The sequence below is a fragment of the Microcebus murinus genome, chromosome 16 (genome assembly GCF_040939455.1).
Source record: "Microcebus murinus isolate Inina chromosome 16, M.murinus_Inina_mat1.0, whole genome shotgun sequence".
NCBI classification, from domain to species: Eukaryota; Metazoa; Chordata; class Mammalia; order Primates; family Cheirogaleidae; genus Microcebus; species Microcebus murinus.
In genome coordinates, this window is record NC_134119.1 from 68,686,669 (window position 1) to 68,704,284 (window position 17,616).

Here is a 17,616-nt window from a genome sequence, read left to right on the forward strand (position 1 = left end):
ATGAGCTGCCGGGAGCGGGGAGGACGCAGGCTGGCTGCAGTCGCAGACAGTGAGGCAAAGATGAACCCCAGGCCAGACCAAGAAGGCCGTTCCACTGAGGCAGCCGCGTCTGCGTGGTGGGCACCGGGTCTCAGTGGTGGCCCAAGGAGCAAGACACGGTGCACCAAAGACCAGGCGGAAGAGGCCACACCGGAAAAGCCACTGCCAGGCAGCCATGTTGCATTGGTGACAGCGGCAGAAGTGCTCATGACCTGGTTGTTGGTTCTTAAGTGGCCGATCTTTATTAACTTTAATAATTCATCTCTCTGGCCTGAGGCAAGGTACTTTGATCTCTAGTCCTCTGGTGACCTCGAAGGATGTTGGAAGAATCAGAGTCCCCAGAGTTCAGACATCTGCGGGTCAAGTCTGGCTTCCATGGCTTGGAGCTGGGCGTAAGGGAGAGCTGGTTTCAGAGGCGTGACCAGTAGGCGTAGCTGCCCTGGGGGGCGGAGGGGGTGCTTTTACCTACTGGGAAGGCAGAGCTGGGTATTTCAAGAAGAGGAGGCCCATGCGTTCCAGTGCCCTGGACCTTCCAGGACTGGCGCCCCTGTGCTCCCTCCCCTGCACACCTGCCATGGCCCACACCACCCCTTCAGATCCCACTCCGACAGGCCAAGCTGTGGGCGGTGTGTTTCCAACTGGGTCACTACGGCCACCGCAGCTAAGGGCACCACGGCCCCGCAGACCCTCCTGTCTTCTAACACGTTAGGGACTCAGGAGCCTGGGCCGGTCTCGGCCACTCTCAGACACGGGCGGCCAGGTCCCCAGCCTCCCCTCCCCCCAGACCCCACCCCCTCACCTGCTCGCACTCCACCTGGGCCTCGGCCTCATCTTCCTCGTCTTCCGCGTCGTCGTCAGGGCCCTCCAGCGCCCAGTCCTCCTGCGTGAAGGGCACGGCTCCCTGGGCCGAGTGGAAGCGCAGGCGGTAGAGCAGCCGCACCCACTGGCCGAACTCGCGGTCTCGGGTCTCGGGCGGGGCCCGCAGCTGCAGGTAGAAGGCGCGGCCCGTGCGGAACTTGACCTTGAGCTGGCAGCGGCTTTCGTCGTGGACGAAGAGCTGGACGAACTGCAAGGGGAACAGCCTGGGTGGACGAAAGGGGCGGCCTCAGGCGCTGCCCCTGGCAGCCTTCCAGGCCCCTGGCTCCCTGGGGCCAGGCGTCCCGCCACGCCACCCCTCCCCTAGCCCAGAGGAGCCCTTTCTTCACTTTCATTGCATTTTGAATTTAAGCCTGTCCTCAACTTTCTTCCAGCCACACGCCACCTTTTTCTCCCTCCGGTCCTCTCTCCTAAACGCCAGACTCGATACGCAGCTGCCTGCTTGACATTTCCATCCGTATGTTGGATCGACCGTCTGACATAACTTGTCCAACAACCAAATTCCTGATCCCCCGGCCGCCGCCCGACCTACGCCTCTGGGACTTCCCCATCTTAGCTACATCCCCCCAACTTGCTTGGTCAAAAATCTTGACATCACTCCCAATTTGACGTTCTCACACCCTCATCCAATCATTCCACCAAATTCCGGTGGCTCCACCCTTAAAATGTATCCACAATCCAACCACTTCTCACTCCCTTCCAGCCACCACTGGGTCCAGCCACTGATTTCCACCCTGGGCTCACTGCCTCAGCCCACGGCTCCTACAGTCTGCGCTCCACGAGGCCGCCAGAGGGTGGCGGTTGGCACCTCGGACAGCTCAGTTCCTTTCTGTGGCAACTGGCTCACTCCTGTAACTGCAAAGCCCTCACCACGGCCCTGCGGGATCTGCTCCTTGTTCCCTCTGCATCTTCTCCCTCACCTGCAGCCACACTGGCCTCCTCACTGTTCCATCAACACACCAGGCTACCACAGGACCTTTGCACAAGCTGTTCCCACCACCCGAAAAACTTTCTCCAGCCACTCCCATGACTCGCCCCCTTCATCTCCCTCGCATCCTTCTCAGGAAGCACCTTCTCAAGGAGGTCTCAGCCAGCTTATCTGCAACCACGTCCACCCTAGAGACCTCCCCATGGCCCTTCCCGGTCTTCTACGGCCCCACAGGCCTCTCCCCATCTGATGACTTGCCATTTATTCTGTCTGCACTCCCGGGAGAAAGTGAGCTCCTTGGGGGCAGGAATTCGGGCCCGATTTTGTCCAGTGCTGTTTCTCTGGTACCCAGAGCTGACACACAGCAGGTGCTCAGCCCATGCATAGCAATATTACTTCTAGGAATGGATCGCACACACTCCCTCACACCTGTCCACAGACTTACACAACACGAATTCCCCTGCCACACTGGTTGTGACCCCAAGACACTGGACAACCTCAGTGTCACTTAGCAGGTGACTTGATTATTGACCCCCAAATGGAAGAATATTACCTAACGTTTATGGAGCACTGATTCTGTGTCAGGTGCTGTTCTAAGCACTTTACATTTACTCAGTTTATCCCCTGACAGCCCTGGGAGGTGGGCTCTCCTCTTATCCCCATTTTCTAAATGAGGAAACTGAGGCATAGGCAGGTAGGGGAAGCCTGGCCAAGGCCAGTGAAGAAGTGAAGCCACGATCTGAACCCAGGCCATCACCTGAAGGCAGACATTTGTTGAGGGACATCCCCTCCCATATTAAGAACAAGGGGTTGGGCACAAGCTTGATGTCCAGCACCCCAGAGCTCACTCAACTTGTATGTCCAAACAAGTCTGTTGGTTGGACCTATGCCTATATGTGTAGGGACACAGTGCTGATGACAGAGTGGACACCACAGAGAGGTGGCATATAGCTTGTGTCCACTGCTGTTTTTGAAGAAAGGCTGGGCCCATACGTGTGCCTGTTGGAACCTGCTTCAGAATAGCTCAGCCCTGCAAGCTGGTTAGACGGAAGTGAGGGCCTAGGGGATGAATCTTGTGGCCAGGTCTGTAGGGCGAGTGCAATGTTTTCACTTCATTTCAGGAGGAGGCTTAGGGTGCTGAAGCTTAGGGCGGGGGTCAAGGCCACCACTCAGCATGGGCAATATTAGTGTTCTTCAAACTGCAAGTCGTGACTCAGTGAGTGGGAAGGTCCAACTGGTGGAACAATGAGCATTTAAAGGAAAAGTGTAGAAGAGGAAACATCCCAGTGTACAATCCCAGCATCAGAATGCTGCTTAGTGAAAAGTTTTTAACTTGGCGGCAGAGGGGGGAGACAGATAAAGGCTGTAAGTAGCCTCCAGCACTTTCAGATCTGAAGCTGATTCTGTCACAGAGTTACAAAAAACCTTTTGGATTTTGGAACTGCAAAGGATTGTGGACCTGTGTGTGTGTGTGTGAGAGACAGAGACAATGTGAGTTTGTCCTTCTTTCATTCCTTCCCTTCTTCACTCCCTCTCCCTTTTCTTTTCTCCCTCTTTCTTTCACTAACTGTGAGATGTTGTCAAAAAAGTGAAAGCCACTGGCAGAATGTTTCTGTAAATGTACTATAAGCATGTAAATGTTTCAGTGTTTGCAGCTGGAGTCGGGGCAGACATCTGGGATGGGTGAAGGGTATACCTTGCACTGTGTTTGTTTTCCCTGTGTGTTTGCATTGCTTGTTCCACGAAAAACTAAGACCTAAAGGGGCAGCGTGTAGCAAGGCATGGGGGCTCAAGAGTTCTAAGATTGGCAATCACGAGGAGCTTGAGGTTCCAATTCCAGCCCATTCCTGACCCACTGTGGCAACCTGGGCAACTGGTTCCCTACTCTGAGCCTCAGTTTACCTCTTTGGAAAATGGAGCTAGGGAGCCCCACCTCATGAGGACATGAGGTCAGAGATGAGAGCATGTGCATGGCCCAAGGTGCACCTGGCATGCAGCAGTCACTACATAAGTGGTCATTCTCCCGACCCCTGCCACAGTATAGCTGAGGACTGTCCCCTTCATGTCTGTCTAGTCCCTGTTTTCTGGCCCCTGAGGGATGCCCTGGCCTGGTTCTCCCAGGTGGACCCTAGCCCAGAGAGGGCTGACAGCCATCCCAAGCTCCTGGCCCTGGGGGTGGTCTGGATGTTTAGGGAGCAGGTCTAGGCTGAGGTGGGAGCAGTCACCCGAAGAGCTGCAGGTGTCCGTTCTCCTTGGTAGGGCCTGCCAGCAGCAACAGGTCTGGGAGTTCCAGGGCTGGACTGGAGGCTGCCACCCCCATGGTGACCTTGTTGGCAACTTCTCCTAAGCGGGTCACCTGGGGCCATAGGTCAGAGGTTAGAGGCAGGATAGATGGGGGGCAGAATTGGGGAGGGATCAGAGATCAGGAATTTTGGCAGGGTAATAGGTCATGAACCAGGTTAAGTTGAAAATCAGGTTAGGGATCAAATGTCTTGGGATTAAAGCTCAAGAATCATATGGGTGTGAAGTCAGGGAAACTGAGGCAAGGGACTTAGAATCCAGGATTCATAGAGACGCTAAAGGGCTGGAGGTATGGGGAGGGGTCAGAGGTCACACAGGAGCTGGAAGTCAAGAATCCTACGAGATGGACATCATGGGGGAATGGTCAGAAGTAGGGAGAGCAGGGGTTTCCCGAGTCAGGAGGCTGACGGTCAGGCCTAGGCTCTGGGGTCCTGGGGCTCCACACCTGCACGAAGTTGCTCTCAAAGATGGGGAAGTCACGCAGCTGGTCGAACTCGCCGCTCTGGAGGTGGCGTTGGAGCCGTCCGGGACGGCCTGTGGGATAGGCTGGAACCAGGGGGCGGTCTAGAGGGGCGAAGTTCGGGAGTCTATCCCAGGAGGCTGGGTCTGACCCCCACAGTTCGTAGGGACCAGGGGAGTGCCGCGCTGAGTAAACGGGTATCAGAAGTCTCCGAATTGCTAGCCCCATCCCTTACATGGTCCCCTCACTGATTCCCTCACCAGGTCCAACCCCTCCTGGTCTGGTTCTGCCTCTCACCTGCCATCCCACCTGGTGCCGCCTCACCTGCTCCACCGAGGGCCGGCCTAGACTCATGCCCCCGCTTCATCGCACTGCCCCCGCCCCTAGAGCCGAACGTAGGGAGGAGCGGGCGGGGAAAACAGAAGTCGGGGCCGCGGGCACTGTGACATCACAACGCAGCGGACCGGGTTGCACGACGTCACCGAGGAGCGGACGCCGGTGGTAGTGACGTCATCGTGGGACGGCCCCTGGGGACCCGGGCTGCGGACGGACGGCAGTGCGCAGGCGCAAGCAGTCGGCGCAGGCGCGCGGGCTCCAGGATGCGGCCCGTTCCTCCCGGCGTGCTCCGCGGTCCTCGGCTCACACCGGCCCCTGGGCTGGTGGAAGGGGCCGCGATGGCGGCCGGCGCCGGGACGACTCGGCTGCTTCTGCTCTTGCTGATGGCGGTAGCAGCGCCTAGTCGGGCCCGAGGCAGCGGCTGCCGGGCCGGGGCCGCCGCGCGGGGGGTGAGTGCTCATTAGCTCCGTACAGCGGCCGAGGTCGACGGAAGCCGTGGGTCTCGGGGCTTTAGGTGGGTCGAGGTGGGAACGAGGCTGCGCAGGGCCGAGAAGGACGAGGTGAGAGGACCGCGGAAAGCCGGGCTGCAGCCACGCACGCGCAGCAGGGCCCTCGGCCTGCTGAGGCCGCGGCGACTGGGAGAGAAAACCAGAGCACAGTTCTGAAGGCTTTAGTCGTGAATATGTATGAGGGGGCGGGGCTCGGATGCAATCTTGGCCAATCGGACGTCGGGGCGGTTAAAATGAAAAAGGCGTGGCGAGGGGCGCTTGAGGGATTGGAGAGGAGTTCTGTCCTGAATATGCATGAGGGGGCGGGATCTTGAGCTTGCGCATACCTCTAATGTGGAAACAGACAGGGTCAAAGGTGTGAGGGCGAGCGTGGGCTTTGCAGAGGCAGGAGAGGTTTGTCGAGCTGGATGGAGATCTTGGATGTGCTTGTTAGGGGCTGAACTCAGGCTGGGCTCTTAAGGTGAAAACGAGGCATTTTGGGTCTTGGCATGGAAAGGAAGCCCTGGGAAAGGGAGGGTGTGTTTTAACTTATGATTATTTATAGTACAGGATGTGAAAGTGACCTGGAGATAGTTGCTTTGGGAAGGAGGTTAGAGGAGTTTGTAGAGCCTGGTTTTCTGGAGATGGAAGAGTCTGGATTATGAATATTCATGAAATGGCTGATTCCCTTGGGAATCGGGGCAAGGGTCAAGTGTTTGGGTTTTTTTTCTTCCTGCCTCTGGTGCTTGAATCAGGAAAGCATCAGTGATGCTTATGAAGATAAGGCTCTACCCTCAGCCTGCCAGTCTGCCCTGGGGTCTGTGGGTCTTGCCCTGCTGAGGGCTTGGGTGGTCCTCACCTATGCCCTTCTCTTTTGCAGGCTGGGGTAGAAGGCCGAGAGGGCGAGGGCTGTGGCCCAGTGGGACTGCTGCTGGAGCACTCGTTTGAGATCGGTGAGCCCAGCAATGTCCTTTTCTGGACACTTACCGGGTACCCTGTGAAGTCAAGACTCAGGGTCTGGGAGCTATCTGGTGTGAGGCACACCGTCCATTCACTAACGGTTTTGCCCATGGTGGGGGGTGTGTGGGAGGGGGACATGGAGAAGAGAAACAATGCCTTTGGTGCCTCCAGACCTGTAAGACGAATCCCAGTTTCGGAGCGGTGAGTGAAGCAGTAATAACTTCAGAGCAGACTTTTCTAGGCCTGTGGTCAGGCCCTGGCGTCTGCTCCATGAACAGCTCTGCTGATTCTGACACACGGGCTGTTGGGAGCTCCTAAGCTCTGCAGCCTTCATATTTTGCCCCTGGGGAAACTGAGGCTCAGGGACGTTATGTGACTGTCCTTGGGTCACCTGGCAAGGCAGAGGCAGGACTTGGGAGCTTTGGGGTTCATGCATGTGCCACGGGCTGCCTTGTGAGAAGGCAGGACATGGTGGGGGTATCCCCAGTTTGCAGGTGTGAAAATGGGGGCTCAGGTTGGGGAAGGAACCTGGTCACTCTTGGGTGGAAGACAGAGCAAGATTTGAATCCAGGGCTCCTGGCTCCTGCCCGGGTTGAAGGATGAGCTTGGGGGTGGTCTCTGAGCCCTGGCTCCCCACAGATGACAGTGCCAACTTCCGGAAGCGGGGCTCACTGCTCTGGAACCAGCAGGATGGCACCTTGTCCCTGTCGCAGCGGCAGCTCAGTGAGGAGGAGCGGGGACGACTTCGGGTGAGGTGGGGACCCCAGGGATGGGCTGGGGGTGGGGGTGTCTGGTTATCTCTCCTGCTGCCCTGCTCTGGTCCCCTGCAGCCCACCCCTAGGTCTCCTGCCACCCTCACTCCCTGTCCCCCGATGACTGCCCCAGGCGGAGTGGTGCTGTGGCTGGCCTTAGTGCCAAGAATGTGAGGTGCCTGCCTTGGGGCCTGTGCCTATACTGTTCCCTCTGTCTAGCACACCCTCTTTCCCCAAAGGGATCACACAGCGGGCTTCTCCAGTCTTCCAGAGTCAGCTGAGATGTTTCATGATCAGTTAGGACAAGATTTGCTCATCAGGGGAAAGAGATCCTCAAAATAGCCGTGGTTAGACAAGAGGTCACTTCTGTCACCTGCTTTGTGGCCTCCAAGGGCCCGGGCTCCTCCCAGGCCCAGCTTGAGCCTCCCAAGGGCTCCGGGCCATAGGACAGAGCAGGAGAAGGAGGGTGGGGGAGCAGCATCTTTTAGGGACAGTTTGCAAAGCCTGCACAATCCATTTCCACCTCTGCCCCATTGGCCGATGTAGCTGCAAGGGAGGCTGGGAAACGGCTTTTTTCTGAGAGCCTTGTGCCTGTGGGCGCTCTCCCTGTGGAAGGCGTCATAGTGAGTTTTGCCTGAGCGGCCTTTCTGCACGGTCCCGTGTGATTCGGTCACAGGTGTCCCCAAAGAGAGTTTACTGCTCATGTAACTGGCAAGTCCAGCTGTGAGGCACATGCCAGGTACTGCTGGATCCAGGAATAGAGAGGGTGTTTTCAGGACTCACTCCATCACTGGTCTGGGCTCTACTGTCCTTGTCCCCCCAGGTGGCGAGGCCCCAGGTGCTCATGGCCTCACCCACCAACTGGGCCACCCAGTGGGAAGAGTCCTGGGCTGACCCAGGGCAGCCAGGCAGGGAGTGAGATGCTAGTGGGTGAGAGTGGGGAAGGCCTTCCTGGAGTGGCCTGTGGGGGTCACAGCCTGGCAGGGGCCAGGCACCGTCCCTCGCACCAGCACCCCCTACTCGTCCTGCAGGATGTGGCAGCCCTGAACGGCCTGTACCGTGTCCGGGTCCCGAGGCGGCCTGGGGCCCTTGATGGCCCAGAAGCTGGTGGCTACGTCTCTTCCTTTGTACCCGCAGTGAGTTGGTGACGTGGACTAGCCCCCGATCCTCGCCCCTGCTGCCTGCGTCAGCCCTGCTTCCACCACTCGGTCCCTGGTGGTTCTGGTGGCTGCAGAGGCGGGGAAGACAGAGCTGACCTTGCCCGGGTCTCCTGGTCCGGAGGGGTGGGCCTGGGGTCGGTGCTTTAGCGTGAGGACCCTGGGGAGGCCGTTGAGGCTGCACTTGTGCCTAAGTGTGGCAGGGAGCCATGGAAAGGTTTGGAAAGATGCTTTGGGGGTCCTGTGGCGGGGCAGGAAGCTGGGGGTGCCAGGACAGGAGCCCCTGCTCTCCCCCTCCCCTGATACCACGCCTCCCCACAGTGCTCCCTGGTGGAGTCGCACCTCTCGGACCAGCTGACCCTGCACGTGGACGTGGCCGGCAACGTGGTGGGCGTGTCGGTGGTGACGCACCCCGGGGGCTGCCGGGGCCACGAGGTGGAGGACGTGGACCTGGAGCTGTTCAATACCTCGGTGCACCTGCAGCCGCCGGTCACGGCCCCGGGGTGAGGACGTGTGGGGCCTCGGGGGTTCCTCTGCCTTTGCGGGTGTCCTTGCTGGCTGCCCCTGACCCTGGCCCCTCCCCCTGCAATTGTTGGTGGCCTCAGGGTCTCCAGGTCCCTGGACTCCAGCCCCTCACGCTTGTCTTCTCCGCCTGCCCCAGCCCAGAGACGGCGGCCTTCATCGAGCGTCTAGAGATGGAGCAGGCCCAGAAGGCCAAGAACCCCCAGGAGCAGAAGTCCTTCTTCGCCAAATACGTGAGTGGGGCTCCCCGCCCCCTTCCTGCCAGGCCCCTGGGGCTGGGTCCTCCCTGCTCCTGTCCAAAGCCCCCCACCCGCTCCTCTCTGTTCCTTGTCCTCTGGGCCTCCTGCGCATGGGGCCCTCAAACTCCTGGTGCCTCTGTGTGTGTCCCTGTGGCACTGGGGCTGAGCCCGGGCTGGACGCGGGGGCTGAGGGCTGTGGAGCGCCTACCTCGCCCCCGCCAGCTTGAGGAAGTGGTCCTGGGACCAGGCATGCTGGGCAGGCATGGGCACAGCAGAGTCCTGCTTGTGACAGACAAGAGGCTCGTTTGGAGGGAGAGGGTGTGGAGGAACGGCCGGCTCTGGGGCGCAGGCCTGGGCCAGGCTGGACAGGAGGGGGCGGGACAGGTTCCAAAGGAACGAGGGAGGCGGCAGGTCCTGCGGGAGGTTGCACAGCAAGGCAGAGAGGAGCGGCTGCGAGGCACGTGGCCCTGGGGAAGAGCACGGGGGCAGCAGGGTGCCCGGAGGGCTGGCATTGGGCTCAGGAGGGAAGGGGAGCCCGAGGCCAGGCAGGGGGACTGAGGTGCCGGAGGGTGGCTCTCTGGGGGAGGCCACTTCCGCCTGAGCCTCCTGTCTGCCCTTGTCTGGAGACTGGTGCTGGGTCGTGGCACGGGGCTGGGCAAGCCAGGGCGGACAGGGAGGCCAGTGTAGCCCGAGGGGGAAGGGTGCTGGCAGCCTGTGGCTGAGCCCGGCTCTGCTGAGTGCTGCGCCTGGAGAGCCCAGCGCTGCTGACGTCAGCACAGTCTAACGGCCTCAGGGAAACTGAGGCCCAGAGAGGCTGAGGCCTAGCCTGCCCTGCCTCTTGCTGGGGGGTCCTCCTGCCCTGCCAGCCCTGACCTGCGCCCCTCCCTCCTCAGTGGCACCTCATCCTGGGGGGGGCCGTGTTGCTCACAGCCCTGCGTCCTGCTGCCCCAGGGCCCGCGCCGCCGCCGCAGGAGGCCTGAGTGAGGACCGAGACCCCTCCCGCCTCCGCCCTCCCCCCGCCCTCCCCCACCCGTAGTGACGTAGGGGACCTGGGCCCCCGTCCCTCACTTGGCCTCCCCTCATGCTGGCTTTACCTTCCCCCTCCACCAGGCAGGTGACGCCCACGCTCACCCCTCTTTCTGTCTCTGTGTGTCTGTCTGTCGTCCGCAGTGGATGTACATCATTCCTGTCGTCCTGTTCCTCATGATGTCAGGAGCGCCGGACGCCGGGGGCCAGGGCGGGGGCGGGGGTGGGGGTGGCAGCGGGGGCAGTGGCCGGTGAGGGGCTGGGGCAGGTCAGTGCCCATCCTCTGACGCCCAGCGGCCTTCCTACTGCTAGAGTCTCTCACGCCTTTGGCCATCCCGAGAAGGACTTGCCAGCCCCTCCTGCATGCCCATCCCGTGGCGGGAGGACACCCCCACCGGGAGGCAGCATGCCGCCTGCGCCAGCCCTCGCCCTCTCTGGGCCTCTGTGTTCCTGTCGGCAGAGCAGTGGCCGCATTCTGGGCCCTGGGCAGGGACACCCGTGTCTGCTGCAGCCCTGCCTCCCCCGTGTCCCCGCTGTGGCCCCAGGGGCTTCCCTTTGCCCTCAGGATAGCATCTCACCTCCTGGGCCACTGGCGGCTCAGCCTCTCCCACTTCGTGCCCCCCCCTCCCCCCGCCCCCCAAGCCCGTGCAGTCTGGGAACACGCCGAGTTCTCTCCAGCCTCCGTGCCTTTGCTGGGGGGTCTCACCCTCCCGCCCCTGGCCACGTAGATGGCCCCGTCCAGGCTCCTGCCCGTCTGACACTGGACCCTCCGCTGTCTCCCTCGAGGGCACGAGGGGCCCTGGCTCGACTTCTCCCCCCACCCCACCCCTCCTGGGTGCAGGTACAGCCCTGCCCTCAGGACGCCCTCGGTGGCCTCTGGGCTGGAAGGAAAATGTTTAAGGTTAAAAAGAAACAAAAGAAAACTGACACTCAATGGAGTCAAGGGCCACATGCTGTACAACAACCCCTCCCGGCTGTCCCCTTCCCCGCTGTCCCCTTCCCCAGCTGTCCCCTTCCCCGCTGTCCCCTTCCCCAGCTGTCCCCTTCCCCAGCTGTCTCCTTCCCCAGCTGTCCCTCTCAGCAGGGCCTGAGCAGCCCACCTGCAGCGCGGCCTCTGCAAGTCATCGCCCTCCCTTTTCAGTCTATTTAAAAGCATTGACAACATATTGAAATACGTGAACGTTTTGAAAAGTTACAGCTCCCGACAGCCAAATGCAACTGTCGTTTTGGCTCGAGCCGGCCGCGGTGCGCAGGCTTTCCTGAGAGCCACTGTTCACTTCATACGTTACTAAGAAACAAGAAGATGGCCGTCCCCGTCGTCCCCACCGCGTAACGCTCAGCTGTGTCGTGTGGCAGTTTATTATTAAACTGTTCCCCAAATGTGCGACACTCCGCTTGCTTCCTGCTTTCTATGGTTATAAATAGCACCGCAGAGAATGTTGTCATCTAATCTCTCTTTGGCGGGAGTCGGAATGGTTTCCTTGGGACGAGGGACTAAAAGTGGAATTACGCTGGCAGATTGGAGACGTTTTTACCAACAGGTAATATATTCACATGGCTCCACCGAGCAGGTAGCTGCGTGGGGAACGTCACGCTCCCTCCTGCACTTGCGTTTGCTTTCTGTTTCCCTCCTCCTGGAGCGTCTCTGTGCCAGCCCAAACCGCCACGTGCGGTATTCACCCGTTTGTGACACAAAAGCAGCTAATTTGCGTGGGCACGGACCTTTCCTTGCTAGAGCCCAGCAGGTGTCCTCGGTCTCCATGTGCCAGGAAGATGGGCCACGTCCGCCACTGGCCAACCTTGCCCCGTCCCACGGGTGTAGATAAACTAGGGTAAACCTGGACTGGGGTGGCCGGGCACGGGCAAAGGGCACTGGCAGACTCGGTCTGTGTTGCCAAGTGACGCTCCGTGGTGACCTGCCTTGCTGCAGCCCTGGGACAGCGGACCTGTTTCCCCACGGCCCCAGCAGCAGACCACGTGCTCAAACTCTTGGGTTTTGGCCAGTCTGATGGGTTCTGTAAATATGGTATCGTGGTGCGTGATGCCCTGTGCTTCCCAGAACAGGTCGAACATGCTCGAGCTGCAGGTATTTCCTGAGAACTGTTCGTGTCCTTTGCTCAGGGGCAGAACGTTTGTTTTAGCATTTCCTACATGCTTCCCGTGGCTTCCAATGTGTGGAAGTTGGTCAGGTCCGAAAGTTCTCCTGATTCCTGGTGCTCTTGGACTTAGGTCTTGCCCAGGGCCCTTCCCTTGGCCCCTTCTCTGAGCCCTGACGTGGCTCAGAGCCCACTCCGGGGTCCAGCCACCCCCCTGCCCTGCAGATGGCCTGAAGGGTCTGGCCAGTGTTTGTTCCCTTGGTCCATTGTGCCACATGCCTGCCAGCATTGGGTGTTAGCATTTTACAGATTTCTTGGTAGCTTTAATGTAGAAAATGGAATCTCAGGGTGACTTTAACTTCAGTTTCTTTCTCCACCAGTGAGAGAGAGTGTGTGCTGTTTTCTGTCTTCATTTCATGAGAATTCCTCTTCTCTCTACTCCTAGATTATTCCAGAGGTTTATTGGTCTTTTTTTTTTTTTTTTTTTTTTAGAGACAAGATCTCTTCACCCACCTTAGAGTACAGTGGTGTCATCATGGCTCACTGTAACCATGAACTCTTGGGCTCAAGTGATCCTCCCACCTCAGCCTCCCAAGTAGCTGGGACTACAGGTGCATGCCACCACACCCAGCTATTTTTTTGACTTTTGACTTTTTGTAGAAACAAGACCTTTCCTTGTTGCCCATGCTGGTCTTAAACTCTCAAGCGATTCTCCCTTCTCGGCCTCCCAAAGTGCTGGGATTACAGGCATGAGCCACTGCTCCAAGGCTTCCACAGGCATTTATTGCTGCTTTTTGGAAAGTGACTCAGAGTTCTGAGCCTTTTTTCTAATATGCAGATGTTTTCTCAGCCCAGTCTTTTGCGGGACCACCTTATTTTTTAATGGGCTGAGCTTTGGGATCTTTATACATCTGATTACATCTTTCCCTCTAAAACTCCATTGCTTTCAGGTTGGCTGAGTTATCCTGTGGCATGTTCTTGTCACTGTCTGAGATCATTCAGGCTCCCCAGGGTTCTGTCCTTATTCAACTTCTCTTCCAGTTCTTGCCTGTCCCTGGGGAGCCCGTTCACTATTTTATTTTACTGACCAGGGTGTCTAGGGCCAAAGTTTGAAACTCAAAAGATGCAGTAGGCTCCATAGTGAGAAGCCTTCCACTCTCTTCCGGCTCTGACACTCCCTTCCCCTCACTGGGGGCAGCCTGAGTTTTCTGTTATTGAGTCATTTTGGAGATACTTTCCTGTATAGATAAGCAAATGCATGTGTAAATACTTTTGCAAAAGTGCATTGCTCTTGTTTTTTTTTTTTTTTTTAATCCTCTGTTTGACATGAGCTGGAGAGGTTTCCATCTTTTTTGTTTTGTTTTTTTTTTGAGACAGAGTCTCGCTTTGTTGTCCAGGCTAGAGTGAGTGCCGTGGCATCAGCCTAGCTCACAGCAACTTCAAACTCCTGGGCTCAAGCGATCCTCCTGCCTCAGCCTCCCGAGTAGCTGGGACTACAGGCATGCGCCACCATGCCCGGCTAATTTTTTTTCTATATATATTAGTTGGCCAATTAATTTCTTTCTGTTTTTAGTAGAGATGGGGTCTCGCTCTTGCTCAGGCTGGTTTCGAATGCCTGACCTCGAGCGATCTGCCCACCTCAGCCTCCCAGAGTGCTAGGATTACAGGCGTGAGCCACCGCGCCCAGCCTATATGCGTGATTTTGATGAATGCTGCCCCATTGCTACTCCAGGTCTCAGCCACCTCCTCTCCACACTGGAGGTTCCAAACAGCCCCTCTTCACCAGCAGTACCCAAATCCATCTCTAGCTCCAACCCCCTCCTGTTCTCCAGACCCAGGGCCCCATCTGCCTCCCAGGCTCCTTTCCAGGATGTGCCTCAGGGACCACTGATGATGTAGTGCCTCCCACCTACCCAACTTGGGTGCTCCTCCAGAGATCCTTGTCCCAGTGAGTGGTGCCACCACCTGCCCAAGCTCACAGACCACAGTGCTGCCTTGACCCAATCCTGTCCCCCCAATGAACCACCATCCCCACCCCTAAAGTTCTTGCCTCATCTCTTCACCTCTGTCCCCATGATCTCAGTCCCAGCTCCAGCCTCATCCTCTCCCACTGGGACCATCAGCCTCCTCCTTGGCCTCCCAGCCTTTCTTCAGTCCCTCACTCCCATGGGGAGCTTTCTGACACCAGAGCTGACCCCACCGCTCCCCTGCTCACAGCCCTCCCATGGCCCACCAATGCCTACAGGCCAAAGTCCCAGAGCCTCTTTCTGCCATGTCCCCTCTCTGTTGCTACTGTCCTGACCCCACCTCAACCTGTATTCTCTCCTGGATGCTCCCCCAGTCTCATGACTTCTGGTCTAAGATGTGACAACACCTGCAAGGTCAATGCCAGTGAAGGGATTGCCCTCCCTTCCCCCCTCAGCCCTTGGATGCTTTTTGCCCCACAAAATGTCACTTGCTCCATTGAGAAAGCTTCCCCCTTCCCAGCCTGGGCTTTCATACTGGCGTTTAGGTGTTCTCAGCACATAATTGTGTGACAAGCAATCTTTTAAAATACAGAAGACTATATTTAGAGTTTTGCAAAACTTTTTACTACACCCAAATTATGGCTTCTGGAAACAATTCCATATGCTTGTTTATTTAACCTGCCAGAGAGACTCATTGGTGAGGAGCAGGAGCTAATTATTGAGACCTATTTAGCTGTCAGTCCATCCACCTTTGCTTCCATCCACCTGCCAATTAGCAAGGTGTAACAATGTCCCTATAAAGGAAACAAACATAATTTGGCCCAATTCCCGGAAATGCAGTCTCCCAAACAACCTCATGTAAACCAAATCCCATTTCTTTTGTCTGTCTTAATAAAGTCCCAGTTGTACTTCCATGGGAATACAGGAGGGAATTCACCAGTAGAATGACTTGGAAAGTTCAGAGGTTTAAATTGGCACACCAAGAAGTTTGCTGGGTATGATGTTTATACATTGATTAGGAGTAAAATTTTTATTTTTACAGAATTTTCAAGTTCTTCCTCTCCCCTACCCCCACCCAACAGCCCCTGTCCCTGCCCCAGGCATTCAAGTCATTCGTTCATTTTGTTGGGACCATTCTCAGTGTCTAATGCAGCTTGGTTGCAGTTCCATCCTGTGCCAGTCAGTGGCGATAGAGGATTCCACGTGCTCTGAATGCCTCAGGCAGATCCCGGTGGCTGCTCGCAGTGGAGAGAAGTGCCCTGCAGGGGGCACTGTTGGTCCTTCAGGCAAGGTCGCTTCCCTGGAAGCCTAGCAGAGGCTGGTTTTCAGAAACACGAGGTGCCAACGTTCTCATCTGTGAAATGGAAGTCAGGCGAGGTCCTCCCAGCACTGGGGTGTTCCATGCTGCCTGATGAAGAGAAGACAGTGGAGGGTTGGGGAGAAGAACAGAGCAGAAAGTCCTCATGCCCTTCTCACGAAGCTCAGGAGTCCAGGAGCCGGTTCCTGCAACCCCAGGGGAGCCCACCCGGTCCTGGCCCTGCCACTTACATGCTGTGTGTCTTTAGGCAACATGCTTGCTGTCTCTGTGCCTGTTCCTTGCTTCCTCCTTCCTGGGGTTGGCAGGCCTGACTCCTCCAGGCAGTGTCCAGAGTCCAGGACAAACAGAAAAGAGAGAAAAGGGGTGTCACATAGGTCCCTCCGCACCCAGGCCTCTTGCTCAGTGGCTCTGCCCTGGGCTGGCCTCCTGCCACAGAGCCTGTGTGGCCTCCTGGTCAGGACCCGGAAGCCTCAGAGCACCGGGGGCGGGGGAGGAGCCTCAGGGCAAGGGTGCGGGGTGCAGGGGCCTCCCTGAGAAGAGGGCAGGAGGCCAGTGGGATTGCAGACTTGGGGAGGAGGTAGGGGGTGGAGGGAGAGAGGGAGACAGATTCAGAGAAGACAGAAAGGGAAGAAAAGGGGAGAGAGGGAGAGATGCAGAGGAGAGACCAGAGACTAGAGAGAGAGAAGGAAGAGAGAAGGGAGATGGAAGGGGAGGGGGAAGAGGGAGATGGGAAGAGAGGAGAGAGGAGGAGGAGAGAGAAGAGGTGGAAAGGCGAGGGAGAGAGCAGAGCAAGGCCACAGGAGAGAAGGGACCACACGGGGAAGGGAGAGAGAGGAGGGACCTTGAGAAAGAAGGGAGAGGCAGAGGCCATGGAGAAGGGAGAAAGGGAGGGAGAGGGAGAAGGAGGGGACTGGGGGGGGGGAGAGTCAGAAATGGAAGGAAAAGAAGGAGGAGAGGGTGGGAAAAGGGACAGGAAGGAGAAATAAGAGACCCAGAGCCTTGGTGGGGGAGGGGGGCTCAGAGGCAAACAGGCCAGGGAGGAGGGAGAGGAGGGAGGGGAGGGGAGGGGAGGGGAGGGGAGGGCTCCAGCCAGGGAAGAGAGAAAGAGGAGAGAGTGAGGCCAGGGGAGAGAAGCAGCAGGGAGAGGCCATGGGACAGAGGATGGAAAGCACGGAGGGAGGAGGAGGAGGAGGGAAGAGGAAGGAGGACAGAAGGGAGAAGGATGAAGGCCAGAGAAGCTGTGAGCAAGGAGAAGAGACAGGACCGAGCTGGGAAGGGAGAGAGCAAGAGAAGACGAGAAATAGGAAAGAGCAAGAAAAGGGAAAGAGTGACAGAGGAGAAAGTAAGAGTGAGATCATGATCACGCCTATAATTCTAGCAGTCTAGGAGAGGAAGGGAGTGGGAGGCCAGGAGGCCGAGGCAGGAGGATCCCTGAGGCCAGGAGTTCAAGACCAGCCTGAGCAAGAATGAGACCATCGCTACTTAAAACAGAAAAATGAGCTAGGCATGGTGGCGCACGCCTGTAGTCCCAGCTACTCGGGAGGCTGAGGCAGGAGGATCGCTGGAGCCCAGGAGTTGGAGGTTGCTGTGAGCTAGGCTGACGCCACTGCACTCTAGCGGGCTACAGAGTGCAAGACTGTCTCAAAAAAAGAAAATGAAAAAGAAAAAGGAAAGAACAGAGGAAGAAGATAAAGAGAGGATCAGAAGGGAGATGGGCTGGAGAGAGGGGAGGAGGATGAGAGAGAAGATGGAGACAGAAACGGAACAGAGGAGCAGGGGGAGGAGGGGAGGGAGAGAGGACAAGGATGTAAGGAAGGGTAGACAGAAGAGAACAAAAGAGGAAAGATGGGGAGAGACTGTAATGAGGGAGAAGGGAGGGGAAGAGGGAGGGCGAGAGATATAGAAGTGGGGGGACGCCCTCAAGGTGTCAGCTGGGAGACCGGGGTGGGAGGCACAGTGGCGCCAGGGGGGACCAGGGCACAGCCGGCCACGGGGCTGGACTCTCTGGGAACACAACAGTGCAGCAGAAACGTCCCGGAGCCCCAGTCCGCTCTCTGCCTTGATGGGGCGGCGGCCACCCCGTGGCCATCTGTGTGACTAAGGGAGAGAAAAGTATGACAAGTGTGAAGAAAGGGGGAGGAAAAAGTACAA

The 17,616-nt window shown here is 57.7% G+C and overlaps 2 protein-coding genes across 9 annotated transcripts; one reads left to right on the plus strand and one right to left on the minus strand.

The window, feature by feature from the left end:
- Positions 1 to 255: 255 nt before the first annotated feature.
- On the minus strand, positions 256 to 5,195 carry GARIN5A (golgi associated RAB2 interactor 5A). 7 transcript variants are annotated; one of them, XM_012754223.3, is made up of 5 exons: positions 4,929 to 5,195; positions 4,590 to 4,678; positions 4,069 to 4,199; positions 839 to 1,121; positions 256 to 425 (listed from the first exon to the last, which is right to left on the minus strand). In XM_012754223.3, the coding sequence occupies exons 1-5, from the start codon at positions 4,969 to 4,971 to the stop codon at positions 369 to 371; spliced, it is 603 nt and encodes a 200-aa protein (XP_012609677.1). In that variant the 5' UTR covers positions 4,972 to 5,195; the 3' UTR covers positions 256 to 368. The 7 variants fall into 7 exon arrangements, with proteins under 7 accessions (XP_012609677.1, XP_012609676.1, XP_012609674.1 ...); XM_012754222.3 differs by having other exon boundaries at positions 4,590 to 4,690; XM_012754220.3 differs by having other exon boundaries at positions 4,590 to 4,708.
- Positions 5,196 to 5,200: 5 nt separating this feature from the next.
- Positions 5,201 to 11,468, plus strand: EMC10 (ER membrane protein complex subunit 10). Of its 2 annotated transcripts, XM_020283522.2 has the most exons (8): positions 5,201 to 5,389; positions 6,309 to 6,381; positions 7,028 to 7,137; positions 8,172 to 8,276; positions 8,619 to 8,800; positions 8,959 to 9,052; positions 9,952 to 10,038; positions 10,229 to 10,348. In XM_020283522.2, the coding sequence occupies exons 1-7, from the start codon at positions 5,204 to 5,206 to the stop codon at positions 10,036 to 10,038; spliced, it is 837 nt and encodes a 278-aa protein (XP_020139111.2). In that variant the 5' UTR covers positions 5,201 to 5,203; the 3' UTR covers positions 10,229 to 10,348. The 2 variants fall into 2 exon arrangements, with proteins under 2 accessions (XP_020139111.2, XP_012609654.2); XM_012754200.3 differs by lacking the exon at positions 9,952 to 10,038 and having other exon boundaries at positions 10,229 to 11,468.
- Positions 11,469 to 17,616: the final 6,148 nt, after the last annotated feature.

Coding starts and splice junctions, on each gene's coding strand:
- GARIN5A (XM_012754218.3), bottom strand. CDS start 4,971: ATGAAGCGGGGGCATGAGTCTAGGCCGGCCCTCGGTGGAGCAGGTGAG. Junction 4,200..4,589: donor TTGAGAGCAACTTCGTGCAG/GTGTGGAGCCCC, acceptor CTATGGCCCCAG/GTGACCCGCTTAGGAGAAGT. Junction 1,122..4,068: donor GGACACCTGCAGCTCTTCGG/GTGACTGCTCCC, acceptor TCGTCCACCCAG/GCTGTTCCCCTTGCAGTTCG.
- EMC10 (XM_012754200.3), top strand. CDS start 5,204: ATGCGGCCCGTTCCTCCCGGCGTGCTCCGCGGTCCTCGGCTCACACCG. Junction 6,382..7,027: donor GGAGCACTCGTTTGAGATCG/GTGAGCCCAGCA, acceptor GGCTCCCCACAG/ATGACAGTGCCAACTTCCGG. Junction 8,277..8,618: donor TCTCTTCCTTTGTACCCGCA/GTGAGTTGGTGA, acceptor GCCTCCCCACAG/TGCTCCCTGGTGGAGTCGCA.